Source organism: Coregonus clupeaformis, unplaced genomic scaffold (genome assembly GCF_020615455.1).
Source record: "Coregonus clupeaformis isolate EN_2021a unplaced genomic scaffold, ASM2061545v1 scaf0055, whole genome shotgun sequence".
NCBI classification, from domain to species: Eukaryota; Metazoa; Chordata; class Actinopteri; order Salmoniformes; family Salmonidae; genus Coregonus; species Coregonus clupeaformis.
In genome coordinates this window covers 560499-588368 of record NW_025533510.1, presented here as the reverse complement: position 1 = coordinate 588368, position 27870 = coordinate 560499, and the positions used below count along the sequence as shown (strand labels likewise).

Sequence of the window (27870 nt, the reverse complement as noted above, 5' to 3'; positions counted from 1 at the left end):
CTAACCTAACCTTAACCCTAACCCTTCCATCCCTACCCTAAACATAACACTAACCTTAACCATTTTAAATGTTCAACTTCCATGGGGTAACGTTAGAGTTACATTCTCAGGTCCAATACAGTCGTTATGGTTACAGATTGTACAAGGATACCGGATAGCATGGACAATAGTGGTGGACGTCCTAAGGATCCCGGATAACAATTTACTTTCAGTTTTGTCCACCATCTTTAAACAGCCGTAAAAACGTAATTTTTTGTTATTGAAAATATATTTAATAGCGATTTAGATGGTTTCTCACACAAATTATTGTTTTTCTCACAATCTGATATTTGATCGAAAAGTGAAGGATTTTAGCACCTGGAAATGACAGAGCGATTTCTACATTGGCCGCTTTCCCCAGTCTGCCATTGTTCGTTGTGCTTGAGGAGACGACCACGCCTCTGAGTGAGCCCGATGTAAGAGGGAGGGAAGTAGGAAGTCAGCATTTTACAATGCCTTCTTGTATCCTCCTTTAACATTATTTTCCATATCTGCTGGTCATTTCCCAAGAGCCAAATAACATAGTAGCAGAGTTGGAGAAACCCAGCCAGTACTGATCAGTCAGAGGTCGCTTTAAAAGGGGAGAAACTTCTCTTTAAGAAAATATGTTATCAATCATACTTTGGGACGCAAGGCTACCTCCAGGTTCATAACTAACAGAGGGGGAGTCACAGGAAGATAGGATGACTCCAGGTCACACTGACTACTGGGGTGGTGATGATGAGAGACAAAATGGAGGACATTTAGGAGCACAGGGTGAATTCATTTCCAGACAGGTTTCAGGTCTCTCCTCTCCCTTGGCCAGGTCAGAATGCCTTCTCTAAGGTCCTCAGCAGTTCTGAGTGCTGATCTAGCATCAGTTGTCCCTTTTAGATCATAAGGAAAAAGGTGACATGGAAAGTGGACGACCTTATCCTAGATCAGCACTCCTGAATCTGAGACGCTGTCTGAAAACGGGCCCAGGTCAGAATGTCTTCCTCAGGTCAGGCTCTTCAGAAGTTCTGCTGTCTGCGTTTCTTTGCGTCCATTGCGTCGAGGATGGGTTGTCTCTTGGCGGTGTAACGCTGTCGGAGCTCCTCGATCTCTCGCTCCATCATGGGGTCCAGAGCCGTCAGACGCTGCTGCAACTCCTCAAAGTCAAGGTTCTTCAGCTGCTTAGACAGAGAACACACACACACACAACGCAGGGAGACACACACAGGGACGCAGACAGACAGACAGACAGACACACACACACACACAACGCAGGGAGACACACACAGGGACGCAGACAGACAGGGACACACACACACACACACACACACACACACACACACACACACACACACACACACACACACACACACACACACACACACACACACACACACACACACACACACACACACACACACACACACACACACACACACACACACACACACACACACACACACACACACACACACACAGAGGGAGAGAGGCAACTTTAGAACCAGTGTGTCAGAGAGGAAGTAAAGACCAAGAGATAAACAGAGATGCTGTCACATGACTATTGATCACAGAGATGCTGTCACATGACTATTGATCACAGAGATGCTGTCACATGACTATTGATCACAGAGATGCTGTCACATGACTATTGATCAGAGACGCTGTCACATGACTATTGATCCCAGAGATGCTGTCACATGACTATTGATCACAGAGATGCTGTCACATGACTATTGATCACAGAGATGCTGTCACATGACTATTGATCAGAGATGGTGTCACATGACTATTGATCCCAGAGATGCTGTCACATGACTATTGATCCCAGAGATGCTGTCACATGACTATTGATCCCAGAGATGCTGTCACATGACTATTGATCAGATATGCTGTCACATGACTATTGATCACAGAGATGCTGTCACATGACTATTGATCACAGAGATGCTGTCACATGACTATTGATCACAGAGATGCTGTCACGTGACTATTGATCACAGAGATGCTGTCACATGACTATTGATCACAGAGATGCTGTCACATGACTATTGATCACAGAGATGATAACACATGACTTTTGATCACAGAGATAATATCACATGACTTTTGATCACAGAGATGCTATTTTTTTATGTATTTTTTAGGGGGTAGATCAGCTTTAATATTGCAGATAGATTGTAACTTCCATCGATGTCATTGTCTGCATCACTTCCAATCCCCAATATGTTTTTTTTTCTCACCCCTTCCCTAATTGGAGTAAACTAGTGAACAACAATGCCCAGGCCTCTACTTCCAGCTTATACTATATACATTTTATAGACAGTCAATTTTACAATAATTATATTTAGTTTGTTTTTACTCCTGAACTTCCTCTACCCTCAACCTCTCCGATCATTTTCATGACGTCCTTCCGGTTTGCTTCTATATGCCATATCTTTCTAACTGTGCTCTTTCACAAAAGCTCTCAACCTATAACCTATATACTTATTATGGACACAGTATGCTTTACATTAGTTATCTTGTTGTTATTAGTCCCATCCTTCAGCTCCATTCAACCCCTCCCATCTATCTCTTAACACCCTCCATATTGGATTTCTATTTGCAATATATTTTTCAACTGTACTGTGATGTTTCACTAAAGTTCTGAATCTTTCTATTCTTATTGTTTCTACAGATTGTAAATTGAAAATAAACATTTTTGCTAAAAGTATTATTATATTATTGATCGATTGACTATGACTTTTCAGATCACCCAGTAATGCTATCTGCAGGGTTAGCTCCAGGTAAATATTGCAATCCTTTAGCCATTCCTGGACCTGTGTCCAAAAACAAGCTACAAATGGACAGAACCAAAACAAATGATCTAATGATTCTGTCTCTTCGCAGCAAAATCTGCAGAGCTGGGAAGATTGTATCCCCCATATAAATAACATTCTATTGGTAGCAAAAATGTTGTATAATAATTTAAATTGAAACATTTGAAGTTTTGAATCCGGTGTCGTTTTGCGTATGACTGCCTCGCCTGGTTCACCAACTACTTCTCAGATAGAGTTCAATGTGTCAAATCGGAGGGCCTGTTGTCTGGACCTCTGGCAGTCTCTATGGGGGTGCCACAGGGTTCAAATCTCGGGCCGACTCTATTCTCTGTGTATATTAATGATGTCGCTCTTGCTGCTGGTGATTCTCAGATCCACCTCTACGCAGACAACACCATTTTGTATACATCTGGCCCTTCATTGGACACTGTGTTAACAAACCTCCAAACGAGCTTCAATGCCATACAACACTCCTTCAGTACCCTCCAACTGCTCTTAAACACTAGTAAAACTAAATGCATGCTCTTCAATCGAACGGTGCTGGCACCCGCCCACCCGACTAGAATCACTACTCTCGACGGGTCTGACCTAGAGTATGTGGACAACTACAAATACCTAGGTGTCTGGTTAGACTGTAAACTCTCCTTCCAGACTCACAATAAGCATCTCCAATCCAAAGTTAAATCTAGAATCAGCTTCCTATTTCGCAACAAAGCCTCCTTCACTCATGCTGCCAAACATGCCGTCGTAAAACTGACTATCCTACCGATCCTTGACTTCGGCCTCCAGCACTCTACTCAGCAAATTGGATGTAGTCCATCACAGTGCCATCCGTTTTGTCTCCAAAGCCCCACCACTGTGACCTGTACGCTCTTGTTGGCTGGTCCTCACTATATATTCGTCGCCAAACCCACTGGCTCCTGGCTAGGCAAATCCCCGCCTTATCTTAGCTCATTGGTCACCATAGCAACACCCACCCGTAGTCTGCGCTCCAGCAGGTATATCTCACTGGTCATCCCCAAAGCCAACACCTCCTTTGGCCGCAATTCCTTCCAGTTCTCTGCTGCCAATGACTGGAACAAATTGCAAAAATCTCTGAAGCTGGAGACACTTATCTCCCTCACTAACTTTAAGCATCAGTTGTCAGAGTACCTTACCGATCACTGCACCTGTACACAGCCCATCTGAAATTAGCCCACCCAACTACCTCATCCCCATATTGTTATTTATTTTGCTCATTTGCACCCCAGTATCTCTATTTGCACATCATCTCTTGCGCATCTAATTTTAATTTAATATTTAATCATATCTGTCCTCCGAATTCATATTAATTATATAAAAATAGGCCTGTTTAATTTTGTCTGGCTTGCCGTTTCAAATAAAATGGAATATTTTCTCATATAATTTAAAAAACTGTTCTCTAGGAGTAGGCAAGACCATAAGCAAATAGGTAAACTGGGATAATACTAAAGAGTTAATCAGGGTGATTTTTCCACAAATTGACAGGTATTTACTTTTCCATGGTAGCAAGATCTCATCTATTTTTACTAACTTTCTATTAAAATGTATTGGAGTGAGATCATTTATTTCATTTGGGATATGTATTCCGAGTATATCCACATCACCATCAGACCACTTTATTGGTAAACTACATGGTAATATACATTTTTTATTTTTTAGTGATCCAATACGTAATATAGTACATTTATCATAATTTGGTTGTAATCCAGAGAGGTTAGAAAATGTATCTAGATCCTCTATGAGGCTGTGGAGGGATTCAAGTTGTGGATTTAAAAGAAAACATGAATCATCAGCGTACAATGACACCTTTGTTTCTAATCCCTTGATATTATTGTTGGATCTGATAAAATTGCTAACATTTTGATGGCCATAATAAATAGATATGCCGATAGTGGACAACCTTGTTTCACTCCTCTTGACAGTTTAAAACTTTCTGAGAAATAGCCATGATTTACTATTTTACACCTAGGGTTACTATACATGATTTTAACCCATTTTATAAGAGATTCTCCAAAATTGAAATGCTCCAGGCATTTATATATAAACCCCAGTCGTACTTCATCAAATGCCTTTTCAAAGTCTGCTATGAATAGCAGGCCTGGTTTCCCATATTTTCCATAGTGTTCTATTGTTTCCAGTACTTGCCTTATATTATCTCCAATGTATCTTCCATGTAAAAAACCTGTCTGATCATAATGAATAATGTCTGACAATACCTTTTTAATTATATGCGCTATACATTTTGCTAGAATTTTTGCATCACAACACTGAAGTGTAAGGGGCCTCCAATTTTTTTAATGGACTGGATCTTTATATTTTCCACTTGTATCCTGTTTCAGTAATAATGAGATCAGACCTTCTTCTTGAGTGTCTGATAATCTACCATTTACATAGGAGTGGTTAAAACATGCTAATAATGGTCCTCTGAGTATATCAAAAAAGGTTTGGTATACCTCGACTGGTATGCCATCCAACCCTGGAGTTTTCCCGGACTTAAAGTCTTTAATTGTATCCAGAAGTTCCTCCTCTGCAATTTCACCTTCACATGAGTCTTTCTGTATGGCTGTTAATTTTACATTATCAATAGAAAAAAAATCTCTACAATTAGCTTCAGTTAGAGGAGATGGAGGTGACTGAAAAGAAAACATATGCTTAAAGTACTTTGCTTCCTCCTTCAAAATATCATTTGGTGAATCATGGGTGACTGTCATTTGTAACCAGTTTCAATAAATTATTTTTTGTAGCATTTCTATGTTGAAGATTAAAAAAGAATTTGGTGCATTTTTCCCCATATTCCATCCAGTTTGCTTTATTTTTATAATATATTACACTTGATCTTTCTTGAATAAGTTTATCCATTTCTTTTTGTTTGTCCTCTAATTTATTCTGAGCCTCTATGTTACAGTTTTTATTGCTATCTATCTGTTCTGTTAGACTTCCTATTTCCTTTGTTAGTATGGACTCTTTTGACATAAAATGCTTTTGTTTTCGAGATGAGTACTGAATTGCATGGCCTCTAAAGGCACATTTAAAAGTGTCCCATACAATAAGGGGATTTGCTGTACCTATGTTATGTCGGAAAAAATGAGTTATAAATTCCTCTGTCCTAGTTAAAAACAAGTGATCATCCAATAGGCTTTGATTAAATTTCCAATATCCTCGCCCACGTGGAAATTCAGTCAGAGTAATGTATATGCCAATTATATGATGGTCCGACCGCATTCTGTCCCCTATCAACACTTTTTAAACTTTTGGTGCCAACGAGAATGACATAAGAAAGAAGTCAAGACGACTAGATTGATTCAGTCTCCGCCATGTATATCTCACTAGGTCAGGATATTTAAGCCTCCATATATCTACTAGTTCTAATGTATCCATGACATTCACGATTTCCTTAAGAGCATGAGGGTGATAGTTTGTAGTGTGATTTCCTTTACGGTGCTTTGAGCTATTTAAAACGGTATTATAATCTCCCACCATAATAATAGAGTCTTGTATTGCTTGCAGGGTTGATCATATTATATATATATTGTCAAAGAAGTGTGGATCATCATTATTTGGTCCGTAAAGGTTAATGAGCCATATCTGTTTATCACAGAGATGCTATCACATGACTATTGATCACAGAGATGCTATCACATGACTATTGATCACACAGATGCTATCACATGACTATTGATCACAGAGATGCTATTAAATTACTATTGGGATTCTAGATGTAGTTCTATGGATGGTTCTACAATGCATTCGTAAAGTATTCAGACCCCTTGACTTTTTCCAAATTTTGTTACGTTACAGCCTTATTCTAAAACGGATCAAATAAAAAAAATGCTCATCAATATAGACACAGTACCCCATAATGACAAAGTGAAAAAAGGTATTAAAAATTTTAAAAAGTACCGTATTTTCCGCACTATAAGGCGCACCGGAGTATAAACCGCAGCAGCTAAATTGAATGATATTGAATGATCTGTACATATATAAGCCGCACTGGACTATAAGCCGCAGGAGTTTTAATGTTTAATTACCATATGTAAGGGTTCGTGCACAGAGGGGATTGTCGGGAAAGAGATGGCTGCTTGAGGAAGCTCCCATTTATTAACATTTCAACAAACAAGTTGCATATTTGCATAACGTATTCAAGTGTTACCATTTAGTGCAATAGTAGCTACAGAACATATCCTGTGCTGTGTAAACTGTACTGTATCACATAGCGTTTCAGACACACAAACTTTTCAACTTTCAAACTTCAAACTGTCTCGCTCTCGTAATGTCTGTCTGTCTTGCTCTCGTTCTGTCTCTCGTATCACTCTCGGTTCCACTTTTGCGCGCTACCTGTCTCACTCTTTTCCGGCCTCCAGCTTTTCCTGCTGGAGCCCGCCGCTTAAAGGTGGGGGGCGCGGACCGGTCATAGAGCCCATAGAGTTAAAGTTGGTGGACTGTAACCTGTAAAATCCATAGATTTAGGAGGTCTTCTAGTGGCCGTTAGCTGTAAAAATCCATAGATTAGCCGCACCGTTATATAAGCCGCAGGGTCGAAAAATGGGAAAAAAGGCGCGGCTTATAGTCCGAAAATTACGGTACTCAGACCCTTTGCTATGAGACTCAAAATTGAGTTCGGGTGCATCCTGTTTCCATTGATCATCCTTGAGATGTTTCTACAACTTGATCTGAATACTGTAAACGTCATATTTCAGTTTTTATTTTTAATACATTTCCCAAAATGTCTAAAAACCTGTTTTTGCTTTGTCATTATGGGGTATTGGGTCGTTATGGGGTATTGGGTCATTATGGGGTATTGGGTCATTATGGGGTATTGGGTCATTATGGGGCATTGGGTCATTGGGTCGTTATGGGGCATTGGGTCATTATGGGGCATTGGGTCATTATGGGGCATTGGGTCATTATGGGGTATTGGGTCGTTATGGGGTATTGGGTCATTATGGGGTATTGGGTCATTATGGGGTATTGGGTCATTATGGGGTATTGGGTCATTATGGGGTATTGGGTCGTTATGGGGCATTGGGTCGTTATGGGGCATTGGGTCGTTATGGGGCATTGGGTCGTTATGGGGCATTGGGTCGTTATGGGGCATTGGGTCATTATGGGGCATTGGGTCGTTATGGGGCATTGGGTCATTATGGGGTATTGGGTCGTTATGGGGTATTGGGTCGTTATGGGGTATTGGGTCGTTATGGGGTATTGGGTCATTATGGGGTATTGGGTCATTTGGGGTATTGGGTCATTATGGGGTATTGGGTCATTATGGGGTATTGGGTCATTATGGGGTATTGGGTCATTATGGGGTATTGGGTCATTATGGGGTATTGGGTCATTATGGGGTATTGGGTCATTATGGGGTATTGGGTCATTATGGGGTATTGTGTGTAGATTGATGAGGGGAAAAAACTATTTAATCCATTTTAGAATAAGGCTGTAACGTATCAAAATGTGGAAAAAGTCAAGGGGTCTGAATACTTTCAGAATGCACTATATGTAGTTCTATAGATGGTTCTAGATGTAGTTCTATGGATGGTTCTAGATGTAGTTCTATGGATGGTTCTAGATGTAGTTCTATAGATGGTTCTAGATGTAGTTCTATGGATGGTTCTAGATGTAGTTCTATGGATGGTTCTAGATGTAGTTCTATGGATGGTTCTAGATGTAGTTCTATGGATGGTTCTAGATGGTTCTATGGATGGTTCTAGATGTAGTTCTATGGATGGTTCTAGATGTAGTTCTATGGATGGTTCTAGATGTAGTTCTATGGATGGTTCTAGATGTAGTTCTATGGATGGTTCTAGATGTAGTTCTATGGATGGTTCTAGATGTAGTTCTATGGATGGTTCTAGATGTAGTTCTATGGATGGTTCTAGATGTAGTTCTATGGATGGTTCTAGATGTAGTTCTATGGATGGTTCTAGATGTAGTTCTATGGATGGTTCTAGATGTAGTTCTATGGATGGTTCTAGATGTAGTTCTATGGATGGTTCTAGATGTAGTTCTATAGATGGTTCTAGATGTAGTTCTATAGATGGTTCTAGATGTAGTTCTATGGATGGTTCTAGATGTAGTTCTATGGATGGTTCTAGATGTAGTTCTATGGATGGTTCCAGATGTAGTTCTATAGATGGTTCTAGATGTAGTTCTATGGATGGTTCTAGATGTAGTTCTATGGATGGTTCCAGATGTAGTTCTATAGATGGTTCTAGATGTAGTTCTATGGATGGTTCTAGATGTAGTTCTATGGATGGTTCTAGATGTAGTTCTATGGATGGTTCTAGATGTAGTTCTATGGATGGTTCTAGATGTAGTTCTATGGATGGTTCTAGATGTAGTTCTATAGATGGTTCTAGATGTAGTTCTATGGATGGTTCTAGATGTAGTTCTATGGATGGTTCTAGATGTAGTTCTATGGATGGTTCTAGATGTAGTTCTATGGATGGTTCTAGATGTAGTTCTATGGATGGTTCTAGATGTAGTTCTATGGATGGTTCTAGATGTAGTTCTATAGATGGTTCTAGATGTAGTTCTATGGCTGGGTGATGGGGTGTAACTCACAAAGTCAAAGTCTCCGTCCTGAGGAACCTTCCAGTTGTCAGGGAAGACGTTCTTAGCCTGGCTGACGTGATAGCCTGGATCCTGCTGCTGGTTATGGTTATAGCTCTCCTGTTGGACCTTAGAGTCCTGCTTGTCAAAGTAGTCCATGAAGGAGGGTCTCAGGGCCTGCTGGGGGGTGGGGTGTCCTGGGGAGAGAGAAGACTCTTCCTAATGAATAACAAAACCACATGGTGGAGGGAGGTAGAGCATGTTGGAGTTACAACACATTTCAAATGGATACTTTGGGATTTTAGGTCTTTCTCCATGCGCATATCTTATATCCTACGGTACCAGGCTGAACAGCTCACTATAATGAATATAACTAAATGATAATGTCAACTATAGCCTACGGTACCAGGCTGAACAGCTCACTATAATGAATATAACTAAATGATAATGTCAACTATAGCCTACGGTACCAGGCTGAACAGCTCACTATAATGAATATAACTAAATGATAATGTCAACTATAGCCTACGGTACCAGGCTGAACAGCTCACTATAATGAATATAACTAAATGATAATGTCAACTATAGCCTACGGTACCAGGCTGAACAGCTCACTATAATGAATATAACTAAATGATAATGTCAACTATAGCCTACGGTCCCAGGCTGAACAGCTCACTATAATGAATATAACTAAATGATAATGTCAACTATAGCCTACGGTACCAGGCTGAACAGCTCACTATAATGAATATAACTAAATGATAATGTCAACTATAGCCTACGGTACCAGGCTGAACAGCTCACTATAATGAATATAACTAAATGATAATGTCAACTATAGCCTACGGTACCAGGCTGAACAGCTCACTATAATGAATATAACTAAATGATAATGTCAACTATAGCCTACGGTACCAGGCTGAACAGCTCACTATAATGAATATAACTAAATGATAATGTCAACTATAGCCTACGGTCCCAGGCTGAACAGCTCACTATAATGAATATAACTAAATGATAATGTCAACTATAGCCTACGGTACCAGGCTGAACAGCTCACTATAATGAATATAACTAAATGATAATGTCAACTATAGCCTACGGTCCCAGGCTGAACAGCTCACTATAATGAATATAACTAAATGATAATGTCAACTATAGCCTACGGTCCCAGGCTGAACAGCTCACTATAATGAATATAACTAAATGATAATGTCAACTATAGCCTACGGTACCAGGCTGAACAGCTCACTATAATGAATATAACTAAATGATAATGTCAACTATAGCCTACGGTACCAGGCTGAACAGCTCACTATAATGAATATAACTAAATGATAATGTCAACTATAGCCTACGGTACCAGGCTGAACAGCTCACTATAATGAATATAACTAAATGATAATGTCAACTATAGCCTACGGTACCAGGCTGAACAGCTCACTATAATGAATATAACTAAATGATAATGTCAACTATAGCCTACGGTACCAGGCTGAACAGCTCACTATAATGAATATAACTAAATGATAATGTCAACTATAGCCTACGGTACCAGGCTGAACAGCTCACTATAATGAATATAACTAAATGATAATGTCAACTATAGCCTACGGTACCAGGCTGAACAGCTCACTATAATGAATATAACTAAATGATAATGTCAACTATAGCCTACGGTACCAGGCTGAACAGCTCACTATAATGAATATAACTAAATGATAATGTCAACTATAGCCTACGGTACCAGGCTGAACAGCTCACTATAATGAATATAACTAAATGATAATGTCAACTATAGCCTACGGTACCAGGCTGAACAGTTCACTATAATGAATATAACTAAATGATAATGTCAACTATAGCCTACGGTACCAGGCTGAACAGCTCACTATAATGAATATAACTAAATGATAATGTCAACTATAGCCTACGGTACCAGGCTGAACAGCTCACTATAATGAATATAACTAAATGATAATGTCAACTATAGCCTACGGTACCAGGCTGAACAGCTCACTATAATGAATATAACTAAATGATAATGTCAACTATAGCCTACGGTACCAGGCTGAACAGCTCACTATAATGAATATAACTAAATGATAATGTCAACTATAGCCTACGGTACCAGGCTGAACAGCTCACTATAATGAATATAACTAAATGATAATGTCAACTATAGCCTACGGTCCCAGGCTGAACAGCTCACTATAATGAATATAACTAAATGATAATGTCAACTATAGCCTACGGTACCAGGCTGAACAGCTCACTATAATGAATATAACTAAATGATAATGTCAACTATAGCCTACGGTCCCAGGCTGAACAGCTCACTATAATGAATATAACTAAATGATAATGTCAACTATAGCCTACGGTCCCAGGCTGAACAGCTCACTATAATGAATATAACTAAATGATAATGTCAACTATAGCCTACGGTACCAGGCTGAACAGCTCACTATAATGAATATAACTAAATGATAATGTCAACTATAGCCTACGGTACCAGGCTGAACAGCTCACTATAATGAATATAACTAAATGATAATGTCAACTATAGCCTACGGTACCAGGCTGAACAGCTCACTATAATGAATATAACTAAATGATAATGTCAACTATAGCCCTACGGTACCAGGCTGAACAGCTCACTATAATGAATATAACTAAATGATAATGTCAACTATAGCCTACGGTACCAGGCTGAACAGCTCACTATAATGAATATAACTAAATGATAATGTCAACTATAGCCTACGGTACCAGGCTGAACAGCTCACTATAATGAATATAACTAAATGATAACGTCAACTATAGCCTACGGTACCAGGCTGAACAGCTCACTATAATGAATATAACTAAATGATAATGTCAACTATAGCCTACGGTACCAGGCTGAACAGCTCACTATAATGAATATAACTAAATGATAATGTCAACTATAGCCTACGGTACCAGGCTGAACAGCTCACTATAATGAATATAACTAAATGATAATGTCAACTATAGCCTACGGTACCAGGCTGAACAGTTCACTATAATGAATATAACTAAATGATAATGTCAACTATAGCCTACGGTACCAGGCTGAACAGCTCACTATAATGAATATAACTAAATGATAATGTCAACTATAGCCTACGGTACCAGGCTGAACAGTTCACTATAATGAATATAACTAAATGATAATGTCAACTATAGCCTACGGTACCAGGCTGAACAGCTCACTATAATGAATATAACTAAATGATAATGTCAACTATAGCCTACGGTACCAGGCTGAACAGCTCACTATAATGAATATAACTAAATGATAATGTCAACTATAGCCTACGGTACCAGGCTGAACAGCTCACTATAATGAATATAACTAAATGATAATGTCAACTATAGCCTACGGTACCAGGCTGAACAGCTCACTATAATGAATATAACTAAATGATAATGTCAACTATAGCCTACGGTACCAGGCTGAACAGCTCACTATAATGAATATAACTAAATGATCACAGAATATACTAAATCATATGTTACAGCCTACGGTACCATCCTGACAAGCTCTACTCACTCCTCATGGAGCCTTCATCGTTGTCCTCCTCCTCATCATCACTGTTGATGACCATGGTTCCCAGGTCTGCCTCTAACATGGTGCTGCCGTGCTCTATCATGGTCTGAGCTCCGTCGCTCATGGTGCTGGCAGCTCTCATGGTGCCAGCCCCCTCTGATCCAGACTTCACCATGGTGTGGGAGTCCACCTCCACCTCCTCCTCCTGGACACAGAGAGAGGACAGTCAGGTCAATCAAACTTATTATAAAGCCCTTTTTACATCAGCAGTGGGACAGTAAGGTACTAGGATTCATTCATACAAATACCCTCTAACTGCAGAAAGGGCAGGCCCAAACCTGAGTTGTGTATAAGGACATGTTACCTGGGAAATAAAATGTTACGTTCTAAGTATCAACTGCAAATATATCAAGTGCAAATATATCAAGTGTGTGCTGGCCCAGGGATGTAGCTCAGTTGGTAGAGCATGGCTTTTGCAACGCCAGGGTTGTGGGTTCGATTCCCACGGGGGAAAATAAAAAAATAATGTATGCACTCACTAACTGGAAGTGGCTCTGGATAAGAGCGTCTGCTAAATGACTCAAATGTAAATGTAAAAAAATTTGAGTTCCAGACACTTGTAGAATCTGTGCCAAGGAGAACTGAAGGAGTTCTGGCCCATGGTGGCCCAACGCCCTGTTCTGGCCCATGGTGGCCCAACGCCCTGTTCTGGCCCAACGCCCTGTTCTGGCTCATGGTGGCCCAATGCCCTGTTCTGGCCCATGGTGGCCCAACGCCCTGTTCTGGCCCAACGCCCTGTTCTGGCTCATGGTGGCCCAATGCCCTGTTCTGGCCCATGGTGGCCCAACGCCCTGTTCTGGCCCAACGCCCTGTTCTGGCCCATGGTGGCCCAACGCCCTGTTCTGGCCCAACGCCCTGTTCTGGCCCAACGCCCTGTTCTGGGCCATGGTGGCCCAACGCCCTGTTCTGGCTCGTGGTGGCCCAACGCCCTGTTCTGGCCCAACGCCCTGTTCTGGCCCATGGTGGCCCAACGCCCTGTTCTGGCCCAACGCCCTGTTCTGACTCATGGTGGCCCAACGCCCTGTTCTGGCCCAACGCCCTGTTCTGACTCATGGTGGCCCAACGCCCTGTTCTGGCCCAACGCCCTGTTCTGGGCCATGGTGGCCCAACGCCCTGTTCTGGCCCAACGCCCTGTTCTGGCCCAACGCCCTGTTCTGGGCCAACGCCCTGTTCTGGGCCATGGTGGCCCAACGCCCTGTTCTGGCCCAACGCCCTGTTCTGGCCCAACGCCCTGTTCTGGGCCATGGTGGCCCAACGCCCTGTTCTGGCCCAACGCCCTGTTCTGGCCCAACGCCCTGTTCTGGCCCAACGCCCTGTTCTGGGCCATGGTGGCCCAACGCCCTGTTCTGACTCATGGTGGCCCAACGCCCTGTTCTGGCCCAACGCCCTGTTCTGGCCCAACGCCCTGTTCTGGCCCAACGCCCTGTTCTGGCCCATGGTGGCCCAACGCCCTGTTCTGGCCCAACGCCCTGTTCTGGCCCAACGCCCTGTTCTGGCCCAACGCCCTGTTCTGGCCCATGGTGGCCCAACGCCCTGTTCTGGCCCAACGCCCTGTTCTGGCCCAACGCCCTGTTCTGGCCCAACGCCCTGTTCTGGCCCAACGCCCGGTTCTGGCTCATGGTGGCCCAACGCCCTGTTCTGGCCCATGGTGGCCCAACGCCCTGTTCTGGCCCATGGTGGCCCAACGCCCTGTTCTGGCCCAACGCCCTGTTCTGGCCCAACGCCCTGTTCTGGCCCAACGCCCTGTTCTGGCTCATGGTGGCCCAACGCCCTGTTCTGGCCCAACGCCCTGTTCTGGCCCAACGCCCTGTTAAGACACTATGTTGGTGTTTCCTTTATTTTGGCAGTTATCTGTAGCTTCTATGTGAAGGAAGTGTCGAGGTCAGCTGTTGTCGTCTGGCTCTAGCTAATGGCTGCAGTCGTTAGGGTAAACCTTCCATGACCAAATGAAGATACCTTTCTTTGCCTGTTCAGCGGACTGACGTTAGCTAACTATTAATAAGAGAAGTTTCATTGGTGTCGTATTGGCTTAGATGTGGTGGTAGGAATATTTCAATTTAACGCTGAGCATCAACCAATCCCTACTTGTAGTAGTGACTATCATCAGGACCATAATGCACCTAGAAGACGAGCCATTAAGGCAGCTTGGTGTATATGTCTGCACCCAGCTGCTTTAATGGCTGTGTACTGTGTCCATAGATCCCAGACTAGACTATACGTACAGAGTCCTCCTCCTCCAGCTCTCTCTATCCCAGACTAGACTATACGTACAGAGTCCTCCTCCTCCAGCTCTCTCTATCCCAGACTAGACTATACGTACAGAGTCCTCCTCCTCCAGCTCTCTCTATCCCAGACTAGACTATACGTACAGAGTCCTCCTCCTCCAGCTCTCTCTATCCCAGACTAGACTATACGTACAGAGTCGTCCTCCTCCAGCTCTCTCTATCCCAGACTAGACTATACGTACAGAGTCCTCCTCCTCCAGCTCTCTCTATCCCAGACTAGACTATACGTACAGAGTCCTCCTCCTCCAGCTCTCTCTATCCCAGACTAGACTATACGTACAGAGTCCTCCTCCTCCAGCTCTCTCTATCCCAGACTAGACTATACGTACAGAGTCCTCCCTCCTCCAGCTCTCTCTATCCCAGACTAGACTATACGTACAGAGTCCTCCTCCTCCAGCTCTCTCTATCCCAGACTAGACTATACGTACAGAGTCCTCCTCCTCCCAGCTCTCTCTATCCCAGACTAGACTATACGTACAGAGTCCTCCTCCTCCAGCTCTCTCTATCCCAGACTAGACTATACGTACAGAGTCCTCCTCCTCCAGCTCTCTCTATCCCAGACTAGACTATACGTACAGAGTCCTCCTCCTCCAGCTCTCTCTGCTGCTCCTGCTGTCTCTTAGCCTTCATCTCCATGGACTCAGTGATCAGGTCTCTCAGGATGGTGACTGGCTTGGCTGCCGTGATGAACGGATGCTACAGGAGAGATGGAGAGGAGGAAGTCAGTCAGTTGATGAAGCTCCACATGCCTGTCAGTGGTTTTATATGTTGGTAGACGAAGTGACATCACAGACAGTCAAATGGCAAGGTGCTACGAGAAGATGAGCTGGACAAGATGACAGACTGTGCTTTTATACGAATATACAGGAGTGGGTCTGTCTGTCTGTCTGTCTGTCTGTCTGTCTGTGTCACCTGTAGTAGTCGTCTGTCTGTCTGTCTGTCTGTCTGTCTGTCTGTCTGTCTGCCTGCCTGCCTGCCTGCCTGCCTGCCTGCCTGCCTGCCTGCCTGCCTGCCTGTCTCTCACCTGTAGTAGCAGTGTGGCTGTAGCTCTCCTCACCTGTAGTAGCAGTGTGGCTGTAGCTCTCTGTTCTGGGTTCTTTACCAGACATTTCTTTACAAAGTGTGTGAAGTCGTCTGTCCACAGCTCAGGCTTCCTGAACGTAGGAGGTGGGTTGGTTGGGATCATGAAAATAGCCTGATAGAGAGAGAGAGAACACCTGATGAAGAAGGTAGCATGGAAGACCTCTGGAAACCCTAATGAATGGGATGAAGACCTCTGGAAACCCTTATGAATGGGATGAAGACCTCTGGAAACCCTAATGAATGGGATGAAGACCTCTGGAAACCCTAATGAATGGTATGAAGACCTCTGGAAACCCTAATGAATGGTATGAAGACCTCTGGAAACCCTAATGAATGGGATGAAGACCTCTGGAAACCCTAATGAATGGGATGAAGACCTCTGGAAACCCTAATGAATGGGATGAAGACCTCTGGAAACCCTAATGAATGGTATGAAGACCTCTGGAAACCCTAATGAATGGGATGAAGACCTCTGGAAACCCTAATGAATGGGATGAAGACCTCTGGAAACCCTAATGAATGGGATGAAGACCTCTGGAAACCCTAATGAATGGTATGAAGACCTCTGGAAACCCTAATGAATGGGATGAAGACCTCTGGAAACCCTAATGAATGGGATGAAGACCTCTGGAAACCCTAATGAATGGTATGAAGACCTCTGGAAACCCTAATGAATGTCTACTGACTGCTTGGTATGGCAACTGCAAGGCAGCCAACCGCAAGGCAGCCAACCGCAAGGCAGCCAACCGCAAGGCAGCCAACCGCAAGGCAGCCAACCGCAAGGCAGCCAACCGCAAGGCGCTACAGAGGGTGGTGAGTACGGCCCAGTACATCACTGGGGCCGAGCTCCCTGCCATCCAGGACCTCTATACCAGGTGGTGTCAGTGAAAGGTCCAAAAATGGTCAAAGACTCCAGCCACTCAAGTCATAAACTGTTCTGTGTGCTACCGCACGGCAAGCGGTACCGGAGCGCCAAGTCTAGGGTTAAGTTAGGTTTCCGCTGCACTGGAAGTCTGGAATCAACAGGACCCTGAACAGCTTCTACCCCTATGCCAAAAGACTGCTAAACAAGACTGTTAAATAGCTAATGAAATGGCTACCAGGACTACCCTAACCCTACCCTAACCACCCTAACCTAACCCTAACTACCCTAACCCTACCCTAACTACCTTAACCTAACTACCCTAACCACCCTAACCCTAACTACCCTAACCCTAACCACCCTAACCTAACCCTAACTACCTTAACCTAACTACCCTAACCCTAACTACCCTAACCACCCTAACCTAACCCTAACTACCCTAACCCTAACTACCCTAACCTAACTACCCTAACCTAACTACCCTAACCTAACTACCCTACCTACCCTACCCTAACTACCCTAACAACCCTAACCACCCTAACTACCCTAACCCCAACTACCCTAACCACCCCAACTACCCCAACTACCCTAACTACCCTACCCCTAACCCGCCTACCCTAACCCCGCCTACCCTAACCACCGTAACCCTAACCACCCTAAACCTAACTACCCTAAACCTAACTACCCTAAACCTAACTACCCTACCATAACTACCCTACCCTAACCCTAACTACCCTAACCCTAACTACCCTAACCCCAACTACCCTAACCACCCCAACTACCCCAACTACCCTAACCACCCTAACCTAACCCTAACTACCCTAACCACCCTAACCACCCTAACCCTAACTACCCTAACCTAACTACCCTAACCTAACTACCCTAACCTAACTACCCTACCTACCCTACCCTAACTACCCTAACAACCCTAACCACCCTAACTACCCTAACCCCAACTACCCTAACCACCCCAACTACCCCAACTACCCTACCCCTAACCCGCCTACCCTAACCCCGCCTACCCTAACCACCGTAACCCTAACCACCCTAAACCTAACTACCCTAAACCTAACTACCCTAACCCTAACTACCCTAACCCTAACTACCCTAACCCTAACTACCCTAACCACCCCAACTACCCCAACTACCCTAACTACCCTAACTACCCTACCCCTAACCCGCCTACCCTAACCCCGCCTACCCTAACCACCGTAACCCTAACCACCCTAAACCTAACTACCCTAACCCTAACTACCCTACCATAACTACCCTACCCTAACCCTAACTACCCTAACCCTAACCACCCTAACCACCCTAACCACCCTAACGACCCTAACCACACCATAACTACCCTAACCCTAACTACCCTAACCACCCTAACCTAACCCTAACTACCCTAACCCTAACTACCGTAACCCTAACTACCCTAAACCTACCCTAATCCTAACTACCCTAACCCTAACTACCCTAACCCTAACCACCTTAAGCCTAACCATAACTACCCTAACCCTAAACCTACCCTAACCCTAACCCGCCTACCCTAACCCTGCCTACGCTAACCCTGACTACCGTAACCCTAATTACCCTAACCACCCTAACCACCCAAACCCTACCTACCCAAACCCTACCCTAATCCTAACTACCCTAACCCTAACTACCCTAACCACCCTAAATACCCTAAACCTACCCTAACTACCCTAACCACCCTAACCTAACCCTACCCTAACTATCCTACCATAACCACCCTAACTATCCTAACCACCCTAACCCTAACCACCCTAACCCTAACTACCCTAACCCTACCTTAACTACCCTAACCCTACCTACCCTAACCCTAACCTAACCACCCTAACCCTAACCTAACCACCCTAACCACCCTAACTACCCTAACCACCCTAACCCTAACCACCCTAACCCTAACCACCCTAACCCTAACTACCCTAACCCTAACCACCCTAACAACCTTAACTCTAACCACCCTAATTACCCTAACCACCCTAACCCTAACTCCACTAACCCTAACTACCCTAACCACCCTAACCCTATCTACCATAACCACCCTAACAATAACCACCCTACCCTAACTACCCTAACCACCCTAACCCTAACCACCCTAACTACCCTAACCACCCTAACCCTAACCACCCTAACCACCCTAACTTTCCTAACCACCCTAACCCTAACCACCCTAACTAACCTACCACCCTAACAACCCAACTACCCTAACCCTAACCATCCTAACTACCCTAACCACCCTAACCCTAACCACCCTAACTAACCTACCCTAACTACCCTAACCACCCTAACCCTAACAACCCTAACTACCCTAACTATCCTACCATAACCACCCTAACTATCCTAACCACCCTAACCCTAACCACCCTAACCCTACCCTAACTACCCTAACCCTACCTTAACTACCCTAACCCTACCCTAACTACCCTAACCCTACCCTAACTACCCTAACCACCCTAACCCTAACCTAACCCTACCCTAACTACCCTAACCACCCTAATTACCCTAACCACCCTAACCCTAACCACCCTAACCACCCTAACCCTAACCACCCTAACTACCCTAACCACCCTAACCCTAACTACCCTAACCACCCTAACTTTCCTAACCACCCTAACTACCCTACCACCCTAACAACCCAACCACCCTAACTACCCTAACCACCCTAACTACACTAACCACCCTAACCCTAACCACCCTAACTACCCTAACCACCCTAACCCTAACTACCCTAACCCTAACCACCCTAACTCTAACTACACTAACTAACCTAACCCTAACAACCCTAACTACCCTAACCACCCTAACTACCCAACCACCCTAACAACCCTAACCACACTAACCACCCTAACTACCCTAACCCTAACTACCCTAACCACCCTAACCAACCTACCCTAACCACCCTAACCCTAACTACCCTAACCACCCTAACCACCCTAACTACCCTAACCACCCTAGCTACCCTAACCACCCTAACCCTAACTACCCTAACCACCCTAACTACCCTAACCACCCTAACTACCATAACCACCCTAACCCTAACCACACTAACTACCCTAACCACCCTAACTACCCTAACCACCCTAGCTACCCTAACCACCCTAACCACCCTAACTCTAACCACCCTAACCCTAACCACCCTATTTACCCTAACTACCCTAACCACCCTATTTACCCTAACCACCCTAACTACCCTAACCACCCTAACTACCCTAACCTCTAACCACCCTAACTACCCTAACTACCCTAACCACCCTAACTACCCTAACCCTAACCACCCTAACCCTAACTACCCTAACCACCCTAACCCTAACTACCCTAACCCTAACTACCCTAACCACCCTAACCCTAACTACCCTAACCACCCTAACCCTAACTACCCTAACCACCCTAACCCTAACTACCCTAACCACCCTAACCCTAACTACCCTAACCACCCTAACTACCCTAACCACCCTAACCCTAACTACCCTAACCACCCTAACCACCCTAACCCTAACTACCCTACCCCTAACCACCCTAACCCTAACCCTAACCATCCTAACTACCCTACCTGCATTTAGCCTTTTATCCACTTACTCTCTTGCACTGACTCCACCCACACACACTGGACTCCACCCACACACACACTGGATTCCACCCACACACACACTGGACTCCACCCACACACACACTGGACTCCACCCACACACACTGTTCTCCACCCACACACACTGACTCCACCCACACACACTGACTCCACCCACACACACACTGGATTCCACCCACACACACACTGGATTCCACCCACACACACACTGGACTCCACCCACACACACTGTTCTCCACCCACACACACTGGACTCCACCCACACACACTGGACTCCACCCACACACACTGGACTCCACCCACACACACTGGACTCCACCCACACACACTGGACTCCACCCACACACACTGGACTCCACCCACACACACTTACATTGACACCCCAACACACACAACATACGCCACACACATAACATGCACACACATGCATACTGACACCTCACACAGTCATCACATACGCTGCTGCTACTGTCTATCATGTGGCCTAGTCACTTTATCCCCACCTATATGTACATATCTCCCTCAATTACCTCGTACCCCTGCACATCGACTCGGTACTGATACTCCCTGTATACAGCCATGTTATTACCTGGTACTTCCTGTATACAGCCATGTTATTACCTGGTACTTCCTGTATATAACCATGTTATTACCTGGTACTTCCTGTATACAGCCATGTTATTACCTGGTACTTCCTGTATACAGCCATGTTATTACCTGGTACTTCCTGTATATAACCATGTTATTACCTGGTACTTCCTGTATACAGCCATGTTATTACCTGGTACTTCCTGTATATAACCATGTTATTACCTGGTACTTCCTGTATATAACCATGTTATTACCTGGTACTTCCTGTATACAGCCATGTTATTACCTGGTACTCCCTGTATACAGCCATGTTATTACCTGGTACTCCCTGTATACAGCCATGTTATTACCTGGTACTCCCTGTATACAGCCATGTTATTACCTGGTACTCCCTGTATACAGCCATGTTATTACCTGGTACTCCCTGTATACAGCCATGTTATTACCTGGTACTCCCTGTATACAGCCATGTTATTACCTGGTACTTCCTGTATACAGCCATGTTATTACCTGGTACTTCCTGTATACAGCCATGTTATTACCTGGTACTTCCTGTATACAGCCATGTTATTACCTGGTACTCCCTGTATACAGCCATGTTATTACCTGGTACTCCCTGTATACAGCCATGTTATTACCTGGTACTCCCTGTATACAGCCATGTTATTACCTGGTACTTCCTGTATACAGCCATGTTATTACCTGGTACTTCCTGTATACAGCCATGTTATTACCTGGTACTTCCGGTATACAGCCATGTTATTACCTGGTACTTCCTGTATACAGCCATGTTATTACCTGGTACTTCCGTATACAGCCATGTTATTACCTGGTACTTCCTGTATACAGCCATGTTATTACCTGGTACTTCCTGTATACAGCCATGTTATTACCTGGTACTTCCGGTATACAGCCATGTTATTACCTGGTACTTCCTGTATACAGCCATGTTATTACCTGGTACTTCCTGTATACAGCCATGTTATTACCTGGTACTTCCAGTATACAGCCATGTTATTTTTATTCGTTATTGTTATTCATGCTGTATCTATTCCTCGTGTTATTATTTATTTATTTTTTCTCTAACTCTGCATTGTTGCAAAAGGACCCGTCAGTCAGCAGTTCACTGTTAGTTTCCACCTGTTGTCTACGAAGCATATGACAAATAATATTAGATTTCGATTTTTGGATTTTACCAAAACCTTTGGTTTTGAGACATCCAGGTGTTTGTGGAGTATTCCAGATTTCTTATTTTTCAGGTAGAGTCATTAGCTAGGTATAGTCATTAGCTAGGTGAATTATAACCAACATGTAGACTAACCTCCCTGATCTGTCCTGCCCAGACTCAGACTTACCCTCATGGGATGTATATCAGCGTAGGGAGGTTTGCCCTCAGCCATCTCTATAGAGGTGATGCCCAGGGACCAGATGTCTGCCACACAGTTATATCCTATCTCCTGGATGACCTCTGGAGCCATCCAGAAAGGAGTCCCGATCACCGTGTTCCGCTTTGCCATCGTGTCCTAGACATAATAATAAGAATATTATATAATCTATATATATAAACTGATTCACTGCTACAATCACTACAATAAAGTCAAGATAATCTATATATAAACTGAGTCAAGGTAATAAGATCTCCTGATAAAACTGACACCAGATCGTCAGACAGTCAGAATTCACTTCAGCGAGAGAGTTGAAGACAGACAGACAGACAGACAGACAGGCAGACAGGCTGACAGACAGACAGACAGACAGGCAGACAGGCAGACAGGCAGACAGGCAGACAGACAGGCAGACAGGCAGACAGACAGGCAGGCAGACATACCGTGAGTTGTCCCGCTACTCCAAAGTCAGCCAGCTTGGCATGGCCGTCTGTGTTGAGGAGAATGTTGCCTGCCTTGATGTCTCTGTGGATCTTCCTCATGAAATGCAGATACTCCAGACCTTTCAATGTGGACTTGAGGATGGTGGCTATCTCATCCTCTGTGAGCTATACAAGAGGAGATTATAGAAATGATTCATTCTGATAATTCAGTAGTCTATGAATACACATTCAAAACATGAGCAATGAATGAATGAGCAGTATGGAAAATGTATGCACTCACTAACTGTAAGTCGCTCTGGATAAGAGCGTCTGCTAAATGTAATGGTAAAAGGTTACTGAAGCACCAAAGGTAATCTTCATTCTCACACTGAGACAATATACTGACCGTCTTGTTGCGTAGTCTGATGATGTCTGAAACAGAGCCGGCTCCACAGTACTCCATCACTATCCACAGGTCTGTGTTCTTAAAGTAGCTGCCATAGTACTTCACCACATAGGGACTGGACATGGGAATAAAAGGCAGTGAACAAACACATGTTGGTGAACTTAGGTGAGCAAACAGAGTGTGGTACTGGATGCAGTATATTGAAGATAGCCATGTGATTACAGAGGAGGAGACTATTCTCCTCCCACTGCCTCTGGAGACATGCTAGCTCTGCCAGATGAAAGTCTGGCCCAGAGAGTCTCACAGCCTCTGGAGCCATTCTAGCTCTGCCTGATGAAAGTCTGGCCCAGAGAGTCTCACAGCCTCTGGAGCCATTCTAGCTCTGCCTGATGAAAGTCTGGCCCAGAGAGTCTCACAGCCTCTGGAGACCTGCTAGCTCTGCCTGATGACAGTCTGGCCCAGAGAGTCTCACAGCCTCTGGAGACATGCTAGCTCTGCCTGATGAAAGTCTGGCCCAGAGAGTCTCACAGCCTCTGGAGACATGCTAGCTCTGCCTGATGAAAGTCTGGCCCAGAGAGTCTCACACCCTCTGGAGCCATTCTAGCTCTGCCTGATGAAAGTCTGGCCCAGAGAGTCTCACAGCCTCTGGAGACCTGCTAGCTCTGCCTGATGACAGTCTGGCCCAGAGAGTCTCACAGCCTCTGGAGACATGCTAGCTCTGCCTGATGACAGTCTGGCCCAGAGAGTCTCACAGCCTCTGGAGCCATTCTAGCTCTGCCTGATGAAAGTCTGGCCCAGAGAGTCTCACACCCTCTGGAGACATGCTAGCTCTGCCTGATGAAAGTCTGGCCCAGAGAGTCTCACAGCCTCTGGAGACATGCTAGCTCTGCCTGATGACAGTCTGGCCCAGAGAGTCTCACAGCCTCTGGAGACATGCTAGCTCTGCCTGATGAAAGTCTGGCCCAGAGAGTCTCACAGCCTCTGGAGACATGCTAGCTCTGCCTGATGACAGTCTGGCCCAGAGAGTCTCACAGCCTCTGGAGACATGCTAGCTCTGCCTGATGAAAGTCTGGCCCAGAGAGTCTCACAGCCTCTGGAGCCATTCTAGATCTGCCTGATGAAAGTCTGGCCCAGAGAGTCTCACACCCTCTGGAGACATGCTAGCTCTGCCTGATGAAAGTCTGGCCCAGAGAGTCTCACAGCCTCTGGAGACCTGCTAGCTCTGCCTGATGACAGTCTGGCCCAGAGAGTCTCACAGCCTCTGGAGACCTGCTAGCTCTGCCTGATGAAAGTCTGGCCCAGAGAGTCTCACACCCTCTGGAGACATGCTAGCTCTGCCTGATGAAAGTCTGGCCCAGAGAGTCTCACAGCCTCTGGAGACATGCTAGCTCTGCCTGATGAAAGTCTGGCCCAGAGAGTCTCACAGCCTCTGGAGACATGCTAGCTCTGCCTGATGACAGTCTGGCCCAGAGAGTCTCACAGCCTCTGGAGACCTGCTAGCTCTGCCTGATGAAAGTCTGGCCCAGAGAGTCTCACAGCCTCTGGAGACATGCTAGCTCTGCCTGATGAAAGTCTGGCCCAGAGAGTCTCACAGCCTCTGGAGACATGCTAGCTCTGCCTGATGAAAGTCTGGCCCAGAGAGTCTCACAGCCTCTGGAGCCATTCTAGCTCTGCCTGATGAAAGTCTGGCCCAGAGAGTCTCACAGCCTCTGGAGACATGCTAGCTCTGCCTGATGAAAGTCTGGCCCAGAGAGTCTCACAGCCTCTGGAGACCTGCTAGCTCTGCCTGATGAAAGTCTGGCCCAGAGAGTCTCAAAGCCTCTGGAGACCTGCTAGCTCTGCCTGATGAAAGTCTGGCCCAGAGAGTCTCACAGCCTCTGGAGACCTGCTAGCTCTGCCTGATGAAAGTCTGGCCCAGAGAGTCTCACAGCCTCTGGAGACATGCTAGCTCTGCCTGATGAAAGTCTGGCCCAGAGTCTCACAGCCTCTGGAGACATGCTAGCTCTGCCTGATGAAAGTCTGGCCCAGAGAGTCTCACAGCCTCTGGAGACATGCTAGCTCTGCCTGATGAAAGTCTGGCCCAGAGAGTCTCACAGCCTCTGGAGACATGCTAGCTCTGCCTGATGAAAGTCTGGCCCAGAGAGTCTCACAGCCTCTGGAGACATTCTAGCTCTGCCTGATGAAAGTCTGGCCCAGAGAGTCTCACAGCCTCTGGAGACATGCTAGCTCTGCCTGATGAAAGTCTGGCCCAGAGAGTCTCACAGCCTCTGGAGACATGCTAGCTCTGCCTGATGACAGTCTGGCCCAGAGAGTCTCACAGCCTCTGGAGACCTGCTAGCTCTGCCTGATGAAAGTCTGGCCCAGAGAGTCTCACAGCCTCTGGAGACATGCTAGCTCTGCCTGATGAAAGTCTGGCCCAGAGAGTCTCACAGCCTCTGGAGACCTGCTAGCTCTGCCTGATGAAAGTCTGGCCCAGAGAGTCTCACAGCCTCTGGAGACCTGCTAGCTCTGCCTGATGAAAGTCTGGCCCAGAGAGTCTCACAGCCTCTGGAGACCTGCTAGCTCTGCCTGATGAAAGTCTGGCCCAGAGAGTCTCACAGCCTCTGGAGACATGCTAGCTCTGCCTGATGAAAGTCTGGCCCAGAGAGTCTCACAGCCTCTGGAGACATGCTAGCTCTGCCTGATGAAAGTCTCTCATACATACAGAGTACCTGTCACACTGCTGCATGATGGATATCTCCTTGATGATCTCCTGGAGGTCTGACTCAACAGGCACCTGTTTGATAGCCACCACCTGGCCCGACTCCTTATGGATGGCTTTAAACACACTGCCATAGGACCTGGAGGAGATAGAGAAAGACAGTGGAAATGATGCACTGAGTACCAAAGACCAGGGCCCAGATTCACAAAACACTTCTTAAGAAAAAATAAGTGAAATTCCTCAACAATATCTTAAGATACATATTAGTGGTTCCATCAGCTGTTGCATAAGTAATCTAGTCATTATTATAATGTCAATTTACATGAACATCGCTTTACTTTCATTATAAGTGTTATTCAGGTTATAATGCTGTCAGAAGATGAATGAATATTCTCACCCTTCACCAAGTTTTTCCAGAACATCAAAGACCTCCTCTGGTTGTTTTGTGAGACTGTCTTCACTCAGTTTCTTCAGCTTGCTGTGGAAACAGTTAGAGCATGAACCATAGAAATAGATTGATTAGAACAGGCATCCCCATTCAAATCAATGATGGCATAATGGGTGGACTGGCAGCCATTGAGTGTACCCATGCCTGGAAGTAAAAACAGGAAGTGTACCCTTCAAGCTGCACTGTGATTTGTTGAGTCAACAAAAAATACATTCCATGAGCTACATCAGTTAGCATCATTTGAATTAACATTCTACATTACCATGGCGATCCAGCATCAGTTGATAGAACATTTCAAATTAGTATGGAAATGATTGCATCACAATACCAGGCAGCCACTGCGAGAGTCCCCATTAGTTTCCCAGTCAAATAGCCAGGGTTAGATGGTTCAAGCGCTTTCTATTCATTCAATTTCTATTAAATCAACACCATGACTGGGATTGTGGAACTGGATCTACATGGATTTTAATGTAATTTATGCCAAAGTAGCTAGCTAGCTTTTCAGGCAAAATGTAAAGATTACAAGAACGCATAATTTTCAGCTAACGTTAATGTTAGACCGTTTCTGTCTAGCTAGACAACTAGCTAGCTAACGGTAGCTAGCTAGCCGTTGGCTAAATGAAGGTAATTAGAAAATGTCTAGTTAGATAACTACAAGTCAAAGTGGTGAAGCTAACACTCTAGCTAGCTAGCTTATAAGAAATTACAAATATTGTTAGCAAACTTGCTAACGTGGCTAGCTGGTTAATGTAGCTACAGCCACAGATATAACGATATTTGCTACAGCTGTCAAGGCTACTTCATTTAGCTAGCTAGCTTCTACTTTCCAAGCCAACGTCCACATACCTTTTGGGCGCTGTCGGCTCCATGGTTTACAACTTCAGATAATCTCCCTGGAGTTTACAAACTCTGAAATATAACAAATGCAAACTAATATTCTCTGAAATATAACAAATTCAAACTAATATTCGGATATTTTCATTTTCTGTTGTCGTTGTTTTCAGGCAAGAGGGCCAGCTGTATCGTCAAAGATTCTTCTTCTTTAAGT

General features: G+C 44.8%; 1 protein-coding gene across 3 annotated transcripts; it reads right to left on the bottom strand.

The window, feature by feature from the left end:
• LOC121556430 (serine/threonine-protein kinase 3) lies at positions 1-27845 on the bottom strand. 3 transcript variants are annotated; one of them, XM_041870330.2, is made up of 11 exons: positions 27669-27844; positions 26772-26852; positions 26385-26513; positions 23674-23788; positions 23289-23453; positions 22816-22983; positions 16378-16515; positions 15897-16016; positions 12979-13180; positions 9411-9595; positions 1-1193 (listed from the first exon to the last, which is right to left on the bottom strand). In XM_041870330.2, exons 1-11 carry the CDS (start codon positions 27689-27691, stop codon positions 1032-1034), a joined length of 1488 nt encoding a protein of 495 aa, XP_041726264.1. In that variant the 5' UTR covers positions 27692-27844; the 3' UTR covers positions 1-1031. The 3 variants fall into 3 exon arrangements, with proteins under 3 accessions (XP_041726264.1, XP_041726265.1, XP_041726266.1); XM_041870331.2 differs by having other exon boundaries at positions 1-1190; positions 27669-27843; XM_041870332.2 differs by lacking the exon at positions 16378-16515 and having other exon boundaries at positions 27669-27845.
• Between the last annotated feature and the right edge of the window lie 25 nt (positions 27846-27870).

Bases quoted from the DNA above. Each gene is read 5' to 3' on its own strand.
- LOC121556430 (XM_041870330.2), bottom strand. From the start codon at position 27,691: ATGGAGCCGACAGCGCCCAAAAG. The intron at 13,181-15,896 runs GTACGTATAGTC...CTCTGTGTCCAG, and splicing joins AGCTGGAGGAGGAGGACTCT to GAGGAGGAGGTGGAGGTGGA. The intron at 9,596-12,978 runs GTGAGTAGAGCT...CTCTCTCCCCAG, and splicing joins CGATGAAGGCTCCATGAGGA to GACACCCCACCCCCCAGCAG.